The sequence below is a fragment of the Sceloporus occidentalis genome, unplaced genomic scaffold (genome assembly GCF_023333645.1).
Source record: "Sceloporus occidentalis isolate IW3139 unplaced genomic scaffold, rSceOcc1.0.p SCAF_2, whole genome shotgun sequence".
NCBI lineage: Eukaryota > Metazoa > Chordata > Lepidosauria > Squamata > Phrynosomatidae > Sceloporus > Sceloporus occidentalis.
Genome location: NW_028316982.1, coordinates 198569479 through 198588620, shown reverse-complemented (window position 1 = coordinate 198588620; position 19142 = coordinate 198569479). Strand labels below are relative to the sequence as shown.

Below are 19142 nucleotides of genomic sequence, written 5' to 3'. Positions count from 1 at the left end.
GACTAGTTTATCTGAAGAACCCCAAGCCTTAAGATCTTTTTCAGAAGCTCTACTCTGACTGCCTTTGCCAAATGAAGAGAGGCTAAGCAAAGGAAAGAGGCTTTTTGGTAGTGGCATTCCACTTCCCAAAGACATTATTTTGGGCTTTTTGCGAGATCTGATGCGAGATCTTTTTGTTCACTCAGGCCTTTAACTGACTCACTAGACTTGGCATCTCATGCTTAAAATATATGTATTTCCTTTCGGGGTACTGTGAGCTTTGAACAAATGTGTTGTGTAGTTGTGGTATTTGTTGCTATAGTTCTTGAGATTTTTTTTAAAAAAATTAGAGCATATTTCTGTTGTCCTGGACTATTTCTCAGAACTAGTTACAACATTTATTCCCACCCTCAAATGGTCTCTCAGGCCCTGTACTGCAGCCACTCACTCAAAACCATAAGGTTGTGAGTTCAAGACCAGCAAAGGGCCCAAGCTTGACTCAGGCTTGCATCCTTCCGAGGTTGCTAAAATGAGTACCAAGATTGTTGGGGGCAAATTAGCTTACAGTTGTAAACTGCTTAGACACTGCTTAAGCAGTATGAAGCGGTATATAAATGAAGCTTGTTTGTTTGTTTGTTTCCGGTTGCCACGCACTCTGGGACCCTAGTATCAGTGGCCCCACACTGCTTTTGGCCCTTCTATGCAGGACCTCAAACTTCAAGACAGATCAGAGCCAAAAAAAATATCCTTGGACCTTTGTCTCTTTATTTGGAATTATTTTATAGTTATCAGTGCACCAGTGAAATAGCACGTGTGCACTCTTGACTATAACTACAAAAGGGATTTAAAAACAAGGAAAAGAAAATTTGGTCTTTGACTCCACCACCTTGGAGGAGGGGGAGCCCTTGGAAAAGCCCTACTGTAGATTGAAGAAATTGCTACAAACAGGATCCCCCCCAAAAGGGATGAAACAAGATGGAGGCAAGAAGAATTGCTAAATCCCAGCAAAACGCCAAGGAACTAGCAAAACTCAAATGAGAAGTTTTGCTTATTTAGACCACTTTGAGCTGAAACAGACTGTCCCAAAAGAGCAGATTGGGGCTACTCTGAACCTTCTCACTCCTGCACCATGGCAACCATACACCACAGCCCCAATCCACCCCAACACTGGGCTGGTAAAGGGTCACCTTAGGCAGCCCTGCTGCAACCCCAGGGCAGCTTTAAGCTGCTCCAGCAGCATGCAGTGTCAAAACATCACACCCCCGAAGTGACTTGAAGCTGCTCCCATCTGAGTAGCTGAGTGGCACATCTTGGGGGCATGCAGCATCAAAACATCTTGCCCCCAAGCCTCCAGAAGCTGGCTTTTCCAGACCATCTGTTTGGCCACTAAGTTATTTTAAAACAAACAGAGACCTTTGTTTTGGGACACAAATATCATAAATAGATAAACAAAACAGCCGTGCAGGGTTGTTTACTGGCTTGAGCATTCAGGGTTCGATTCCCTGCACGGCCATGAAAACCCACTGAGTGACCTTGCGTGAGTCACTCATTCTCAGTCCCAGAAACCCCAGTGATAGGGTCACCATAAGTAAAAATTACTTGAAGGTACACAACAACAACAAACAACAAACAACTACAGTGCAATGTCCACGGACTGGTTTTCCATACAGCATTAGCAATTTTCATTATGTTCCCAGAACCTTTCTGTTTTGTATTTTGCATTGATGCAGTGTGATTTGCAAAAACTGTGTGGGGAGCTGTTTACACAGATGTCCTCATGCATGGGGTGTGGTCTACACAAAACACAGGTGGTGTGTATCCCCACATAATGTGGATAACAAAGGACAGATCTGTTTCTCTTTGATAATCAACTTGGATGAAACTCTTATTGTAAACACGGAACACCCACTCTTCCATTCCCTGCTTCCTCATTATGGATTGCATAGATGTTCCCGTTCTTCCTTATTTGTTCAAAACCAGAATGACAGCAAAATGATTGTTAGTAATTACTTTGGCACAAGAGAACAAAGGCAGTCTTGTCAGAACAGCATCACATAATTAGCAGAGCACATCTAGCAGTGTGGGGAAAGGAGCATCTATGCCAGAGCAACCATGGCTTCCTGACTGTTTCCTGGTTTTCATTGGCCAGGGCTAGAGAAGCGGGCTGAATATTCCAACACATGGCAATGGAGGACCGTTGAAATTTGTGACATGCAGGGTTGACAATCAGAAAGTAGCTACAGGTTTGAGTCTCCAGAATTCCAAAAGCCTAAATATTTCAAAATCCAAAACTGTCCAAATGGGTGGTTGAAATAGTAACGCCTTTGCTTTCTTATGGTTCAGTATACACATACTTCATTTCATGCGCAAAAGTATTAAAAATATTATGTGTAAAATTATCTTCATGCTATGTATAGAAGGCGTATATGAAACATAAATGAATTTCATGTTTAGTCTTGGGATATTCAAAAATAAAAATAAATCAAATCAAAATCCTAAACACTTCTGGACCCAAGCATTTCAGATAAGGGAGACTCAACCTATATTGACAAGTTTGTGTTCTAACTAAATACCAAATGAAAGTATTGATCTTAGTTAATTTTCCCATGTATTTATCTTCAAAATTAACATCTTGCCCACATTCATGAGAGCCAGCATGGTATAGTGAAATGAGTTTTGGACTAGAACTCAAAGAACCGTCTAATTAAAATAATAATTGTAAGCCGCTCAGAGAGCTTTCAGAGCTGAAGGGCGGGGTATAAATACAGTAAATAAATAAATAAAGAGACCAGAGTTCAAATTCCTAATTAGCTATGGAAAGCCACCGTGGCAAGATCCAGATGTGTAATGTTGATAGAAAAAAGACGGGCTGTGAAAGATGCTGAGTATTAACAAGTGCTGGTTTGTTTTTGTCTACTTAACTTTTGTGCCACATTAGAAATATTGGGCACATTCACAGGATTCATTATCTTTTGTGGATCAAGTGGAAATAATGCTGATTACATGCATTTCAAGTCCAGGTGGTGGAAAAGCCTTCAAGTCATGCCAAGTATCTGTATGATACACATGGGAGACTATTGCAAGAGTGGGCAGGAACTGCTAAAGTAGCATTTCAAAGCCACTCAACATATCCAGATGCAAAACTTCAGCAGTAGCTTTCGTAGGGGTGTTCAAGTGCTTTCAAGGCTCCTGATGCCCCTATGACTTTCATAAGACCAACCAAATAATGCCACATAATAAAAATAATGTCATGTTTATGGGCCTCTTTACAAGAACAGTTAGTACTAAAATCAGTAGGTGGAAAAATAAACAGAAGAGTCTAAACCTTTTGCTGTGGGTGTAAGGTCTGAATTTTAGATTCAGTCTTAAAATGGAGGTTTGTAGACTGAAAGAATTAGTCATTGGTAGGACATTTGATTATCCTGATGTGTAACCTGTATTTAGGACAAGAGGCTTACATCATATTTCCTATCACATGTGTAGGTGTGAGAGCTGGACAGTGAAGAAAGCTGGTAGAAAGAAAATCAAGGCCCGTTACACATGGGCACCCTAGGACGGACTCAGTCCCTGCTAGGGTTAGAAAGGGGCGTCTCTTCCAGATGCCCCTAACCCTACCACGGACTGAGTCCATAACATGGCGGCGGCCGTTCCACACGGCCGCCGCCATCTTGACGTAGCAGAAGTAACACCACGAGTGCGCAACTAGCGCCTCGTGGCGTCTCTTCCGGGGCCCAGGAAGGAGCACGATTTTCATGCGCCTTCTCTACAGCGTCCGGGAACCGCACCCTTTGGCTGCTGCAGTTCCCGGACGCTGCGACTGGCGGCGGCGGTGGTGGCAGACCGCTGCTTCTCGGCGGCCTGTAAGGGGCCTTGTCATTTGAAAGATAGTGCTGGAGAAGAGTTTTATAGATACTGTGGATGGCTAAAACAAACAAACATGAGTCCTAGAACAAATTAAGCCTGAACTCTCCCTAGGAGGTAAGATGGCTAAATTGAGGCTGTCATACTTCAGCCACATCATGAGAAGGCACCACTCACTAGACAAGACAATAATGCTTGGAAAAGGAGTAGGCAGTAGGAAAAGAGGAAGATCACATACTAGAACGCACATACTAGAACGATAAACTCAATTAAGTCTGCAGGACCTAAGGAGAGCTGTTGAGGATAGGTTGTCATGAGGATCTCTCATTCACAGCGTCTCATGAGTCAAGGTCAACTTGAAGGCAATTAACAACAACAAAGTGTAGCAGGGGCCCTTGCATGCTACACAGCTGTAGTGCTTTGATTCCACTTTAATTGCATCCTTTGGAATTCTAGGGTTTATAGTTTAGTGAGAGGCATTAAAATCCTCTGCCAGAGGGCTTTAATTCTGAAGGGATAGGGTTCAGCACCAGCACTGAGGGTGCTCTTGTGCAATGTAGTGGATTGGCTGTGGGAGAAGTGGTAAAATTATGAGTGGATCTTCTGCCACTGAGGGAGAAAGTTCAGGTTCTAGTGAAATACCTTTTCAGCCAGCAGCCCAGAAAAAGTCATATAGAAGAGATGGGATCACCTATGAGTGCCCACAGGACAACTGCTAGGGAAGCCCCCTGGGCCAAAGTTGTGGCTTTTGATTGACTAGGAAGAGGGCTCCAAGCTATGTATAAAAGGAATATTAGGAAGAGGCTCTTCTTCTGCTACCCTCCCGGATTTTCCCCAAGGGTCTTCAGCACCTGGAACCTGGGTCAACTAGAGATGAGAGGACTTCCCTTCTTTGCTCCAATCCTGAAACAACTTCACTTGGTAGCTGTGGAAATAAGTCCCAAGTAGTCCAGGGCCTAATTCACACTTGCATTGTCATTTCTACCTTAAGAAATAAAGATTGGCATCCCAGTATACTGCATGAGGCTATCAGGAACAACACCTAACCTTGCAGAGTGGTCTCTCCACCCCATGTGTTCTGCCCTCTTCCATGTGGCTGCCCCTATAAACTGTTTATTTAAAGTTTACCTTCATTGGCCATAGCATACATGCAAAAGCAATGGTTGTTAAGGTATTGAAGGTGAAAATGTTCAGATGTGGCTATGGTTACAGAAGCCTAAATTGGCTACAGCTGGAGTCCAGAGCAGCAGCCGGATGCTCAAGGTCAACTGAGCTGGACTAAATGTAAATATGCTATGTCTTCAGTCTGAAGAGGGATTGGTGTCTATGGTGCATAGCAACTTGTATAGGAAGAGGCTGGGCTTAGTGGTCGCCTCATGGTAATTCTGTATATAAGCAAAAATGCTGTGCTGTGGGATTGTGGGAGTTTGAGATAGTGTGGTGGGTTGGTTGATAAGAGAATTTGTATAGTGGTGATTAGCTTGTGTTATTTGAAACAAAGTAATAAAGCCCTCTTAGGAGTGAACTGCTGGAGAGTGATTCTTTGATCTAGCAGCTGTTTCTCCAGGCACTCTTCCAAGCAAGCCGAAAGCTTGTGTTTGGAGCTTCGCTCTGTTCCTGTGTTGGAGAGATAGCCGATGTCTTCATCCATTTGCCACCGGACCGGAATCACTGGCAAGATTCATCACCCAAATATCAACAATGGTGCACATATGTTGTCATTTCAAACATGAAAAAAAAAGTTTGCCATGCAAGCAACACCTAACCTTGCAGAGTGGTCACCCCACCTCCACCCCATATGTTCTGCCCTCTTCTATGTGGCCACCCCGTAGACTGTTCATTTAATGTTTACATTCAATATTGATAACATACATACTGAAGCAATGGTGTGCATAAGTTGTCATTTTATAACCCCCCCAAAAATTACCATGTGTGAATAGTTCTTCATAGGTTGTGGTGGTATGTTTGGTGCCCGGGGGGGGGGGGGGGGTCCTAGACCTTATTTTTCATCCTACACTCCTCTGCATGTCTAACATGGCTTTTTGCCCTCATCTGTGACGTAATACCTTCAAACATGTCAACATGGTGGTTATGTCTCAGCTGAATTTGAACTTTCTCTGCTCCCCAGAACGCAATTAACTCAAGTGTCTCCTCCTGCTTTCAGAAGATCCCCCTTCCTGCTTTCTGTGAGGAATCTGCCATCGTGAAAGTTTTGATGGGAGTGAGGGGGGCTGGCTATTGGCCAGTAATTACTGACTAAGCAGGGCTATGGAACTGCATGAGATGCAACCATGTTAAGAGAGCAATCGGGAAAACGGCGCTTTGCCAGGGAAGAGGGGGAGGATCCACAGGTGGGAGGACAGAGGTGGGATAATTTGTACTCACCATGCAGTAATCCCATCCCTTCCTGTTTCTGGTTCATTACACTGAATATAATCAATCGTGTGTTCGCACTTGCAGCAATTTGCATCTTTTCAAATGACGCAACAATTGCCCCGGATTCAAAAGGATTGCTTTTTGTGGGCTTTGCGCCATGCCCACTTCCCCACAAACTGTGCTGGATGTAATCAGCTACAGTGTGAATGAGCTGCCTATAACCTTTTTTGCAAACCAGGTTAAATCATAGTGTGAATGATTTCATTAATGACCCATTCAATTGTAGGTTTGAACCCCTGGCAGACTCGTTAACCTTCTTTACAAAGGTTTTGAAATTTTGTATGTTATCATCATCATCTTAACACTGACCAATTTTAAAAACATATGTACTTGTGCACTGGGTCTCTCCCCAGACACCAAGTCCCAATAAGTTTATTAGTGGACCCACAGTTCACATCTGCAAAATAATAGTAGTAGTAGTAGTAACAAGGGCTATTCCCCATTTCTGAAAACAGAAAGTTTGCTGCAACTGAAATCTGTCTCTGAGGTCCCAACAATGCTGAAATATTTCCAACACGTTTTCATGTTGGGACCAAAAAAAAAAGAAATCTGGACACCAAACTGATCTTCTAAATACAGGAAATGATGTGCTAAGAATGACTCTATATTCATTTCATTCATTTCGGTGTTATAAATAGAAAACCAGTGCAAACCTAATGATTGAAGGTTTGTTTTTTTTTGTGCAGTCATCTGCTGTTATGGAACGGTACATGTAGGTATAGTCCATGGCAGGCTGTAACCAATGACCTTATGCAGGTTGTTTTTTTATGCACTCCTCTTCAATGTATGAGAGAGCGAATGAAAAGGAAAAAGGGAGAATGTGAAATATTTACATGCCATTGAAGGGTTATGATTCCTGTAGGTTAGAGATTTGATGAAAAATGAATATTGAGATCTTGATGGCAAACATGACTTGACATGATATCATTCTGTCTTATAATCAAACCTGAATCATATGTCTTCATTTCTACACTCCAGTGTTTCCTTTCCTTTCCTTTCTTCTTTCACCCACACAATCACTGCAGGGAGTGCATCTCTCTTTTTCCTCATAATATGACTTGATAACACCACCTCTGGAGCAGTTCAATTTGATACCACAGTGCATGGGAGGAGGATATTATATTACAATATGAGCAAATGAATACCAATTAAACAACTGTATGTTCCTTTGAGTTGCCTTAGCATCAGTCTGTGTGCACAAGTAATGAGCATAGCAAAGTAGCAGGCTGTGAAGTTATCCTACTGAGAATGATGTACAGGTATACATAAAAATGGCTCTGTCTTTGGTCCATCAGGGAGAGGGAATACTTCTAAATCTGATTTGCATTGTATTTCCAAGGTGATCTGAAATCCTGGGTGGGGAGCACAACTTGAACTTGAAAAGAAAATCAAACTTTCCCCATAGTGCCATGTTTATAAGAGAGCAGAATTTGCTGTTTTGTCTCCTAATTCAACATTTGATTGCCTGATATTTAAAGAATCAAGTCACATTTTAAATGATCAAGAATGGATATGTAAGGCTCTCTTTGTATCCAGGGTATGATTTTCACAGCTTACCCTTCCACGTTAAGGAGCTGCCATGTCATATATATATTCACTTTATAGGATGTTTTAAACCCAGCAAAGCAAATCTGTCAATATACAATATCTAGTGTTTTGTATTAACATAAAATTGCAGTGGTTTTGTCTGATGCTTCCATATATTCATATCCCTTGCGAGCGCCAGCAGAACAGCACTCCACTTTGGTGTACTGCTTTGTGCTGCTCACAATAGATATTGTAACTGCTTTTGTGATTTCCTAAAATCCTGCCACTTTTAATGATTTACAGTGCTACAGGCAGGTGCTGTAAAGCAAGGGGAAGGAAACAGGTTTCATACAATACAAAAGTACCATTGAGTCAGCAGCAAAATCAACTGTTCTGTGTCTTTTGAAATTCTGCACAATTACTGAAATGAGATCCTTCAGCTCTTTCCATGGTAACCCTCCTGTTGTTTCACTTTGTTGACAGTGGAAGGACTGAAAGTAGCGGAGATTGAAAAGTGTAAGAGTGACATCAAAAAGATGAGAGATGAAATGGCAGCAAGAAGCAACAGGTAGGTTTTTTGGGAGGGGAGAATAATTGAAGAAGGTGGCCTTAACTTGAAATTTACAATCCTCTTACAGTAGTAACATAAATGTTCACTTGGAATCAAATCCCACTGAGTTCATTTCTTTCCAGAGTACATGTGCATAGGACTGGCTCAGTAATCTTAATTCATTTGTAATTGATGGTGGTCTGGGTCTTTAAAAAAAATGCCAAAAGACCATGTAGTTGACGAACATTAGTATCAAGATGATACACACTTGTTTTGTTTTAAAATATATGACAACTAAATAGTTAAAGAGGCTTGTTCCAGATGAGTGGGAAAATAACTCTCAGAGAGATTAACATCTTGGTTTCCCTATGTTTACCCATCCGGTAATAAAGAATTCTGGCCCTAGTTTTATGCACAGAACAAAAAATTCTTCTGCCAAAAAAAACATTTGTTCGGTAAAAGGTTCTCATTTAAATGGACCTCCTCAGATTTGAAATGTAATCTGAGAAAATATCGCAATATATACACACACCAGACCCTCTTGTACTGACAGCCAGTACTGACAGAAAATATGCATGTTATAGTCCAGTGATGGTGAACCTTTTCGAGGCCGAGTGCCCAAACTGCAACCCAAAACCCACTTATTTATCGCAAAGTGCCATGTTCCTCTGGCTTTCTAGTAACAAACTTTGGCAAACTCTGTGCTGGGACGATGGCACATGTGCCCACAGAGAGGGCTCTGAGTGCCACCTCTGGCACACATGCCATAGGTTCGCCATCACTGTTATAGTCTAACCATAAAATGAGATATTTCCTTCTTGATGGAAGAAGCCAGTCTACTAATCTGATATATTACCAAGTTTGGGTTTATAATTAAAATAATAGCAGAAGCAATCATAGCTTGCTATGGTCAGCTGCAGCAGCTTGGAATGTTGGACTTTCCCTGTTGCTAACATACCTCATTAGTTCAAGCACGTAACCAGCTAAGGTATAGTGAAAGTTGTTATTAAAAGAAGGAAGTAGAAAATAGACCCAAAGCTTCATAGTTAGCTTAACGTCTGGACAAACGCATGTCTGTACTGTGAAGTTAAACTGAGAGAGCTGGTAATGGAATCCTTCTATTTACAGTGCTGTAGCTGCAATCTATTTGCAAAGCTTGGGAAAGTTTTTTATTGTTACTATTACAACACCCTGAACACCCTAGTCAACATGGCTATTGGCTGGAGGGATTATGGGAATTGTAGTTCAAAAATAATATTTTCAAACTCTGATTTTCTGCAGCATTTTATCCCAGGTCTGTAATATTTGGCTCACTTGCACAGCTCATGATAATCTCTCCCCATCTCATTGTTCTGATGTTATGCACCATTTTCAAATCTACAGAACCTGATTTACATCATCTCCTTCTCCCCAACAAGCAGGCATAATGTGTTCTTAGGATTGTAAACCACCCGTCTCACAGAGGGCTGCTCCTAGTTGGCTGAGCACCTTTCTCTCCTCACTCAGCTCTTTCTCTAGAAAAGAGGAAATACCTTTTTCTACCCCATCTTTCTCCTACTTCCCTTTTCTACTCCTTACCAAGATCCCAGCTCCAAGACTCCCAAAATCTGTATGTCTTCCCACTTTTTAAAAAATAAAACCAGCCTGAAATGGCAGCATGATCTGCTGTTTCTCTCACAATTGTAACATTATGCTGCAGCTTCTGGCATGTATTGGCAATGCTTGTGAACTTCCAAACTCCTCCTCCTTTTCTCACAACTATAGCACTCTGCATTGGCATTTACCACTTGATCAGATTATAAACAAAGTGCAAAGCGTTCCTTATTAATTAAAACAAGAGTGGGAAACCTCTGGACCAGATGGATCCTATGACGATTGTTGTTGTTGTTTTGTGCCTTGAAGGCAAACCTATTCTGGAGTTTTCTTGGCATGTTTCTTCAGAGGGGGTTTGCCATTGCCATCCTCTGAGTATGACTTGCCCAAGGTTATCCCGTTTATTTTCATGGCCAAGCAAGGATTAGAACCTTGATATCTAGAGTCAAACCTCTACACCATGGGATTCATTATCTGACCTGAAAGCTTTCTTTCATCAATACTTAAATAAGAAGATATTTGAAGATACTGAGACTTTAAATATTCTGCACAGACATGAACTATGTTTTACATGCTGGATAGAGGATTCTGGTTCAAGCTCTGGTGCTGGCATGGACCCACAATATGAGGGGAAAGACAGGGGCCGGAAATAAAAAGTGGCTAATACTTATACTGGATGAACAAATATGTGAAAAGTAGTAATGAAGATCACCCTTTCCCCTTTACATTTAACACTCAGCCATAGGCTCAACATTTGATTGAGTAGTTTACGTTTTATCCAGCTGGTTATTCTAAGTAGCTAGGAGAAGTCTTTCTTTGTAAAGATCCACATGCTGTAGCTGATGTTCCTTCACCTCATAATTACCTGTTGAGATTCTACATGGATTTCATTTTGGTTCAAATTCTATTGACTGAATGTGCACCTCAGTAACCACTTAGCAGCTCTGTTATTACCACTTAGAAAGTGAATGAGCTGTAGTGCAGAGATTCATCTCAAAGCCTTTTCATTTCCTCAGTGAATAAGTTATCTATATATTTAATGGATTACTTTAGATTTTGCATTGACTGTTAAATTCCAACAGTCTTGTGGTACCATAAACACTATAACATTTATTATGATATACCATATATACTCGACTATAAGTCAAATTCATGTATAAGTCAAGGGCAGGTTTTGAGGCCAAAATTATTGATTTTGATATGACCAATGGATAAGTCGAGAGTAAAACCTAGGAGCATGTAACAAAGGAGCCAAAGGATGAAGCAAAGGAAAACAATGCCAAAGAACTTACACAATTCCGGCAGGCATAACTGATTGTGCTCACCCTAAAGGCTGGATGGATGAGAGAATAGAGGGGGATCAGTGCTTCCAGGACAGGTTACACTCTTGCTTTTTATCAGGGGATGGTTCCTTTTTTATATAAAAGTTAATGTACATTGACCCATGGATAAGGCGACTCAGTTTTTTTGGGTCAATTTTTGACTAAAATTTCTAGACTTATACAGTGCACCTGCATATGCTGAAAGCCACACTGGAAAAGTCCTTCACGTGCCCTGGAAGAACAAATGGGGTGTGCGCTGCAGGTGCGAGCCCCATTACTTCCAATGGGGCTCCAGCATACACTATTTCCCCTTACGTGGAGGGATCTGGAACGGATCCCCATGTAAGGGGAGGGACATTAGGTCTCTTATGTCTTTAAGATGCCACAGGACACTTTGAGGTTTTTCAAGGAGCTCCTCCAGATGAGACAAATATGTCAGGAGGTTGTGGTATATGTTGCTGCTATTCTCATTTATTTGGGGTTTTTAAGTATCCAAATGCTTCTGTTGTCCTGGACTATTTGCCAGCACTTCTCAGCACTAGTTGCAACACTTTCTTCTCACCATCAAGTGGAATTCGTTTTAGCTTCAAGACAGACTAGAGAGGGAAACCTTTCCCCTTTTTTCCTTTTTGTTAATTTTGAAAAGTTATAGTGTGGAAGTATATTAGTGACGTCGCACCTTTGCACTATAGTACTAGTACTAGTATATTACTCTAAAAAACCCTCAGGCCCGGTACACACAGGCAGAAAGTGGCGTGGTTGCACTGATTCTAGGGTTCTGGAACGTGCAGCAACAGCACGCTCTGGAACCCTAAAACGTGCCACTGCCGCCATCATGCCGGCCTCCCGTCCATACGGGGGCGCCATGATGACGTATGCAAAACACATAGCGTCTGCACGTCACGCACAGGAAGCAGCATCACAGGGCTGCATCACAGCCCTTATGACACCACAAGGAAGAAGCTGCTCTAGGCAGCTTCTTCCTGGCTGTGTATAGTTCCCGTGCAGTTTGGCTGCTCTGAGAATGATACACAGCAAGGAGGGGCGGCGTTTCCTTACCCATGTGTACTGGGCCTCAGAGAGGAAAATTTGCCCTTTGAACCATAGGGCCACCTGAACAAACTATACCCTGTTTAAAAAAAAAAAAAACTTTTGGACGCCTTGGTGCAGATCCAAAAAACTGCAACAAACAGTACACAGAAATGAAAACAACCAAAATAGCCAAGGAGCTGTCTTGTGAGAAGTCATACTTCTTTAGACCAATCTGAGAAGGTCCAAAGTTGCCCTTTTGGAAATCATTAAATCCCAGCAGAGTGAAAAACCAAATCCCTGCTTTCATAACCCAGAGGTTAAGCCTGACTTGATGGTGTTTATATGGAATTTTCCTCAGGTCCTGTCTGATGTGTTGTATATGCCACCTTGTCAAATTAGGGATACTGGAGTATGTCTACACACATGTAATCTACTAACAAGGTCTCTTAAAAACAAGTATTCAAATGTCGTTGTGTGTGGCTGCAGTTAAACTTTGCCCATTTTCTGAAGGCAATTTTGCTTTCTTGTTGTTTCCTGGGAAACAACTGAAACATCCCTGCAACCATCATATTCACAACATTCATTTCTTCTTTCTGTTTCACAAAGATCAATGGAAAAACATTGAAACAGCAGACTGTTAAAACAACACAAGTTCTCAATACTTCCACAATATTCAGCCTACTTCCTTCTACAGCCTTAAGCAGATGGGTCCAGCTACAGGCCATTAGCAGCTGGGCCTGAAGCTTTCACAGCAAGCATTGTCTGTTGCTGTGAGTCACTCATTTATTTCCTCACATGAAAAGGAAAAGATGTGAAATGGGAGAGGAGTTTTGTCCTAAACATAGACTTCTATAGAATGAGTAAAATGGCAAGTAGTTCTGAGTTTCCCAGGCAACATGGCTCAACAGCTTCCAGCGATGGCATAAGCCAATGGTGAATGAACACAAAAGTAGCTTGATCCTTTAGCCTCTACACAAATGTTTACCAAGAGGTAGCTTGAAAGGCTTCCAAGACACAACCTAAATTGTTTGCGATGTTAGACTAAAAAAAGCCAGCATACTTGTGCTCACTGGATTGAAAAGCATCTGTGCTCTCTAATTAATTGAAGAAAACAGAGTTGTCAGCTGGCCGCTGTGTTATTGGTCTGACCAGTAGGACTTCTATGCCTTTAATTCATGAGTGAACAACAGCATGGCAATTACCCTAGCCCACTACAGGCTTTACTTTCCCAGCAAACCTTTAAACAATGGACCTTCCATATCGGTGGGTTGGTGATCTGTGGATTTGACTGCCCACAGATCACCACAACCCTTATTATTTAATGACAGCTTGACCACCCTTGCATTAGACTAAAAAGAACAAACAGAAAGAATTGTCAGAACACCAATCTGTACATTCAAATAGGTGGCAGAAAAATATGCTTATATAAATTTTGGGCTGGCATAACATTTTTTTTCCTTGCCCAATCAGATTTCTTAATGAATAATGTTCTGGTGGTGGTGGTGGTGGTTGTTATGCACTATCATGTCAACCTCAGCTAATAGCAACCCTATGAATCACCTTTAAGGGCCTCAGTCACCAACAGACCTGCTGACATTTTGCAAACTCAGGGTTACGGCTTTTTTGATTGAAACAATCCATTTATAATATGGTCTTCCTCTTTTCCTATTGCTGTGAGCAAGCATTATAATCAGCAAGCATTACAATTTTTTCCAATGATTCATGAAATCTTATGATGTGTCCAAAGTACAATAGCCACAGATTAGTCATTGTAGGTTCTAGTGGCAGTTCAGGTTTGATTTGCTCTTGATTTCTTTGATTTTTCTTTTTAGTGGTCTGTGGCATCCATAAAACTCACCTTTAGCACCACATTTGAAATGAATTAACGCTCTTCCTGTCAGTTTTATTCACTGTTTAGTCTTTACAACCATACATAGAAAATAGAAATACTATGGCATGGATAATTCTGGGTTGGGATTCATTTATACAGTCATCCCTCCATGTTCACAGTCTTGAAATTCACAGTTTTGATTATTCACGAGGTCAAGGCTGCTAGCCTGTGCATCCCTCCTCCCCCACCCTCCTTGGTTTTTCTCTTCAGGAGAAAAAGCCCAGGAGCCAACTCTGTTTCTTTTTTTGCTGGCCAGGCAGAAACCCGGCCAAGAAAAAGAGAAGGAGCCTCCAATCCTCTAGGATCCATTCCCTGATCAATTGCTCCCTAGGCTGCTGATGAGGCAGCAAAGGGAGGAGGAGGATCTATCCCCCCAAGTCCCTTTGCCTGCCCAATTGCTCACTGGGCCGCCCAAAGGCAGGGGGACGATAGGACAGGCAAAGGGAGGAGAAGGATCCATCCCCCCAAGTCTTTTTACCTGCCCATCACTCCCTGGGCTGCCCAAAGGGAGGGCAATGGGGCAGGCAAAGGGAGGAAGAGGATCTATCCTCCCAAGTCCCTTTGCCTGCCCCATCTGAGGGCAATGGGGCAGCAATCCAGCTGGGATAGAGACTTGGGGAGATGGAGACTCCAATTCCCTTTCCTTGCCCCATCGCCCTGAGAAATGAAGCGATTGGGCTGGGAAAGGGGCAGGGACCCAGTTAAAGGGATGGGAGGGGGGAAAGGGCAGGCTCCTGTTCTTCTTCCTCTATCCACCCCTCCCTTTAACTGGCTTCTGAATGGGGGTGGAGTTATTCATGATTTTTCCATAATTCACGAGGTCTCATTCCCCTAACCCCTGCAAATTTGGAAGGAGGACTGTATATCTTCACGATTGTGGATCTTCTCTAGTTCTTTCATAGTTGCCCTTTTATACTTTAGTACCAAACTAAACCTTTCAGCTATCCAGAACTCTAGTAGAATGTCTTTAGACTCGGCGAACTTAAGAAATGTTGGTGCGTAATATTCCTTAATAACTCAGCTATCAGTTCCCAAATCTACCAAAATTAATTGCCCCATCTTTCCACATGTAGTATGAGGCTGCCCCTGCCTAAGCAATTCTGACGATGTACAAAATACCATATATATTCATCTATAAATCTAAAAAAATATGCCCCAAAATTGACCCCCAAATCCCAGGTTGACTTATTTATGGGTCATTATGGCAATGTGATAGCAGCTCTTTAAGATCTCCCTATGCAGTATGGAGAGGAGTTTATTTCTCCCTGGAGCCAAGCAGAAAGAGTCCTGAGTGATTGGTTGTTATTGCTGTTGGTTTAAGAGTCCCCCTCCCACCAGTGCATCTGGCTAAAACAAAAGTTGAAAGAATGAAGCAAAAAGCCTCAATGATAGTCTGTCTTGCCATATGCACACATACACACACAAAAAGAGCCTCCAAGTTTTACTCTCGACCCATCCATAATTTTGGCCCCCAAACCTGATCCTGATCCGCCCCGCACACTCAGAACATCCGGGAAGAATCTGTTGGAAGTCCCTTCATCCAAGTATGTTTCCACTTCCCAAAAGGCCTTTTCAGTGGTGGCCCCACAGATGTGGAATCATCTTCCCGAGGAGCTCTGTCTGATGACCCCCCTAGAAACATTTAAAAAGAGATTGAAACCCCTTCTCTTTTGTCAAGCCTTCCCCCCTGAAGAATGAAGCTGTGTATTCTGTTGCCATCGATTCTCTGCTTTACCCTTTGAATTATAGTGTTGTAGTTTTTAGTGTTATATATTGTATATTTGTAATATAGATTTTTATGAGATGTGTTGTACTTGGTTTTATCGACTGTAAACCGCTTTGATCTTTGGAAAAGCAGTATACAAATAAAATGTATTATTACTATTATTATTATTATTATTATTATTATTATACATGAGGTCGACTTATAGTTGAGAGTATATATGGTATTTACTCACCATGGTACTAACTTTCCATAGTGGTGGGCATCCATGCTCCTGTAAGGCAAGAGGTTTTGCTGAAGGCAGCAGTGCTGTTAATAGGGTCTCCCATGTCAGACATGCTTTTACTGAGGAGCCAGACTAAGGGCTGGTTCAGACGGCACAATACACAAGCTTCCCAGTGTTGTAGGGGTGTGGCGTATGGACAATGCATGCCCTGACACCATCCCGAACCCAGCATCACACACACACCACTGCCCACAGGGGGGCAGCTTTGTGGTGCTCCGGTGGCATGGCATTTAGATGTTGCGACATGCTGCAGGAACACCAAAAAGCTGCTGCAATGGCAGAAAGGGCAGCTTTTTTCCAGTGCAAAACAGGAGCGGCATTTTGCCACTTCTTTTTGGGCCAGAAAAGCACTGAATTGGGACATGTGGTTGCCGCATCCCCAATCCGGTGATCAAAGGGGCAAGTGTCAAGCCACCCCTTTAGGGCTGTCTTTTTCGGCCCTAAATGTGTCAAAAAGCAAGTGTGATTAAGCAGTAGTGGGGATAACACTGGTGCAGGATTTTGCTAGTCTGGAAAGGAGATGTCTCACCTTAAGCAGAACATGGGCAGTTAAGGGCTCCACTTACAAAAGAAAAGGCTAAGGGTCAAATTATATTAAACATGTAAAGTGCAAGTAAATATCACTTTTTGACTCAGTAACATTTGCAACAAAATGTCTTTGCAACTTTTGAAGGCTATTTTCCTGTCTAAAAATACCTGATAAATACTTCTTGTAAGAGCTACAGTTCCTTCTGTAGAAGGAAATATGGAAATATTATTCCAAAATTACAGAAAGAATGCTTGGTTGGAGTACAGTGAAATATGGGGACTAGAATTTTGAGTGAGGTCATCTCAAGCAGAGCCAACTTTTGAGATTGTGTCTCAAGGCTCAAAATATAATAGTTGTTTGAACAGCTGCAGGCACTTCTTGTTTTGCTATGTAGTTCTATTGGTGAGAGTAGTTTTGTTGGCTCGTTTTGAAAATAAATCTAGCATTTCATAATATCACTGGAAAGTTTATGTGCAAAACTATAAACTTGTATATCAATGCTAAGGGCTGGATTTTATTTTGTACACAGGACCAACTGCCCATGTAAATACAGTTTTCTGGAAGATAACAAGAAGCTGATACTCAGAAGGGATGTGCCATCCTATCCCAAGGTACAATGAGACACATACAAAATTAAACATTATGTAACAAAACCACTGTTAATAATGGTTTAAAATGTTAAGCAGAAACCCTTGCCTTATATTACCATATTTTCCGGCGTATAAGACGACTGGGCGTATAAGATGACCCCCAGTTTTTCCAGTTAAAATATAGAGTTTGGGATATACTCACCGTATAAGACTACCCCTCTTCCAACGCACACCAAATAAAAATGAAAAAACATCAGATTTGATTTCAATATGGTAATTTTAATTCAAATGCTTATGACATGCAGGTACTCAGCAGGAAAACTTGTTGTATACAAAGCCTGCTTGGATTGGTCAGCTCTCCCTGCCTGCCCAGCCCTCCCTGTCTCCAAGACTATCAGACTGGTAGTGCAAACACAGCTCTTTATTCCATACCCCATGGTTGTTTTTGAGCTCCCCCCACTATATGCGATGACCGCAGATTCTCCAGTCCGGCTCAGAAGTTTGAGAACCTGCCGTATCAGATGACCCCAGGTGTATAAGACGACCCCCGACTTTTGAGAAGATTTTCCTGGGTTAAAAAGTAGTCTTATGCACCAGAAAATACAGTACATATTTTTCTATTGTGTTTCAGACCTGTGCTTCCATTGCCATTATTGCACTATTGGAATAACTAATTTCATCAGGCGGTAAATATATAGAATGCATATATGCTACAGTAAAATTTTAAACTGAAGAAAAATTGGTTGAATTGTCATGACATCAACTAAAGTATTGCAACTCAAAGTGGTGGTCCCTGGACCTGGTGCTAGTCCCTGAACCATTGGTTGCCCATCCTGGCAAGTTTCTCAGAAGGAAAGAAACAATTGTACCCAGTAGGCACATATTTAGTGCCAATCCCTAGCAAAGTGAGAAACAATAGTTGCAGGTCTCCCAGATCAGATAGCCTGAGCACTGTATTAAAGGATCCTGAAAACTGGCTTCATGTATCCGGTATTCTCAGTGAGTTATGTACACAGAACTCCATAAAGCTGTTTCAAACAAATTTAGAAATGATATGGGATGTTAAGTGTAACAGCCTTTGGACTTCTCCTGAGGAACGTCACCTGCAGTACTGTGTTTACTTTCTGTAGGATATGTTTTCAGAAGGAAGCTCTTCTCATAAAATGGGAAATCCTTAGAATTCATCAGTTAGCAACAACCAAAAGGTAATGAGTGGAAGTGAGAAACATGTCTCAGAACCATCGCTACACATAGGGATGATTGTCTGGCCCTCCACATTTCATGGCACCATCTATAACTCATACCATCCCAAAAGAGTAGATATGCTGGTAGGGGCTGATAGAAGTGAAACATCTGGATGGCTACACATTCCCCACTGCTATTGTCATAGGAGCAGCTTCATAATATTCTGCAACACCTTTACTGCACTATTTTTTAAAAACCCTAATCTTTCTACAGGAGCAGTGGGCAATTGTAAACCTTCAAATGTTTTTTGACTGCAATTCCCATGATCCCTCACCAGAGGTAATGGGAGTGGTATGTCCAAAACAACAGTGGAGGTCCACAGTTGCCCAACTTTTTTCTACTGCCAGTCATCAGAATGACAGCAGCAATCTAATCATGATACTAAAGGGATGTCAATTACTGTATTTCATTAAATGTACATTTGACAGTATTCATTTTCTTAGCAGACCTAACAATTAGTTTTCTTAACTTTCCACATGACAGCCATAGTGAGACCCAAGTGGAACTAGAGTGAGTGGAAAACAGACATTATCTTGCTCTCTGAGCTCTGATTCTGATATAGATCCCCTCAATTGCAC

The 19142-nt window shown here is 41.8% G+C and overlaps 1 protein-coding gene across 2 annotated transcripts in view; it reads left to right on the top strand.

Annotated features, from left to right (window-relative positions):
* The window catches only part of PDE9A (phosphodiesterase 9A), a 103691-nt gene that overhangs the window by 47610 nt on the left and 36939 nt on the right, over nt 1-19142 (top strand). For both annotated transcript variants that reach the window (XM_089511963.1, XM_089511962.1), the window contains 2 exons: nt 8287-8371; nt 17259-17340. In XM_089511963.1, coding sequence (XP_089368089.1) covers nt 8287-8371; nt 17259-17340 — 167 coding nt within the window. The remainder of the gene's footprint in view (nt 1-8286; nt 8372-17258; nt 17341-19142) is intronic.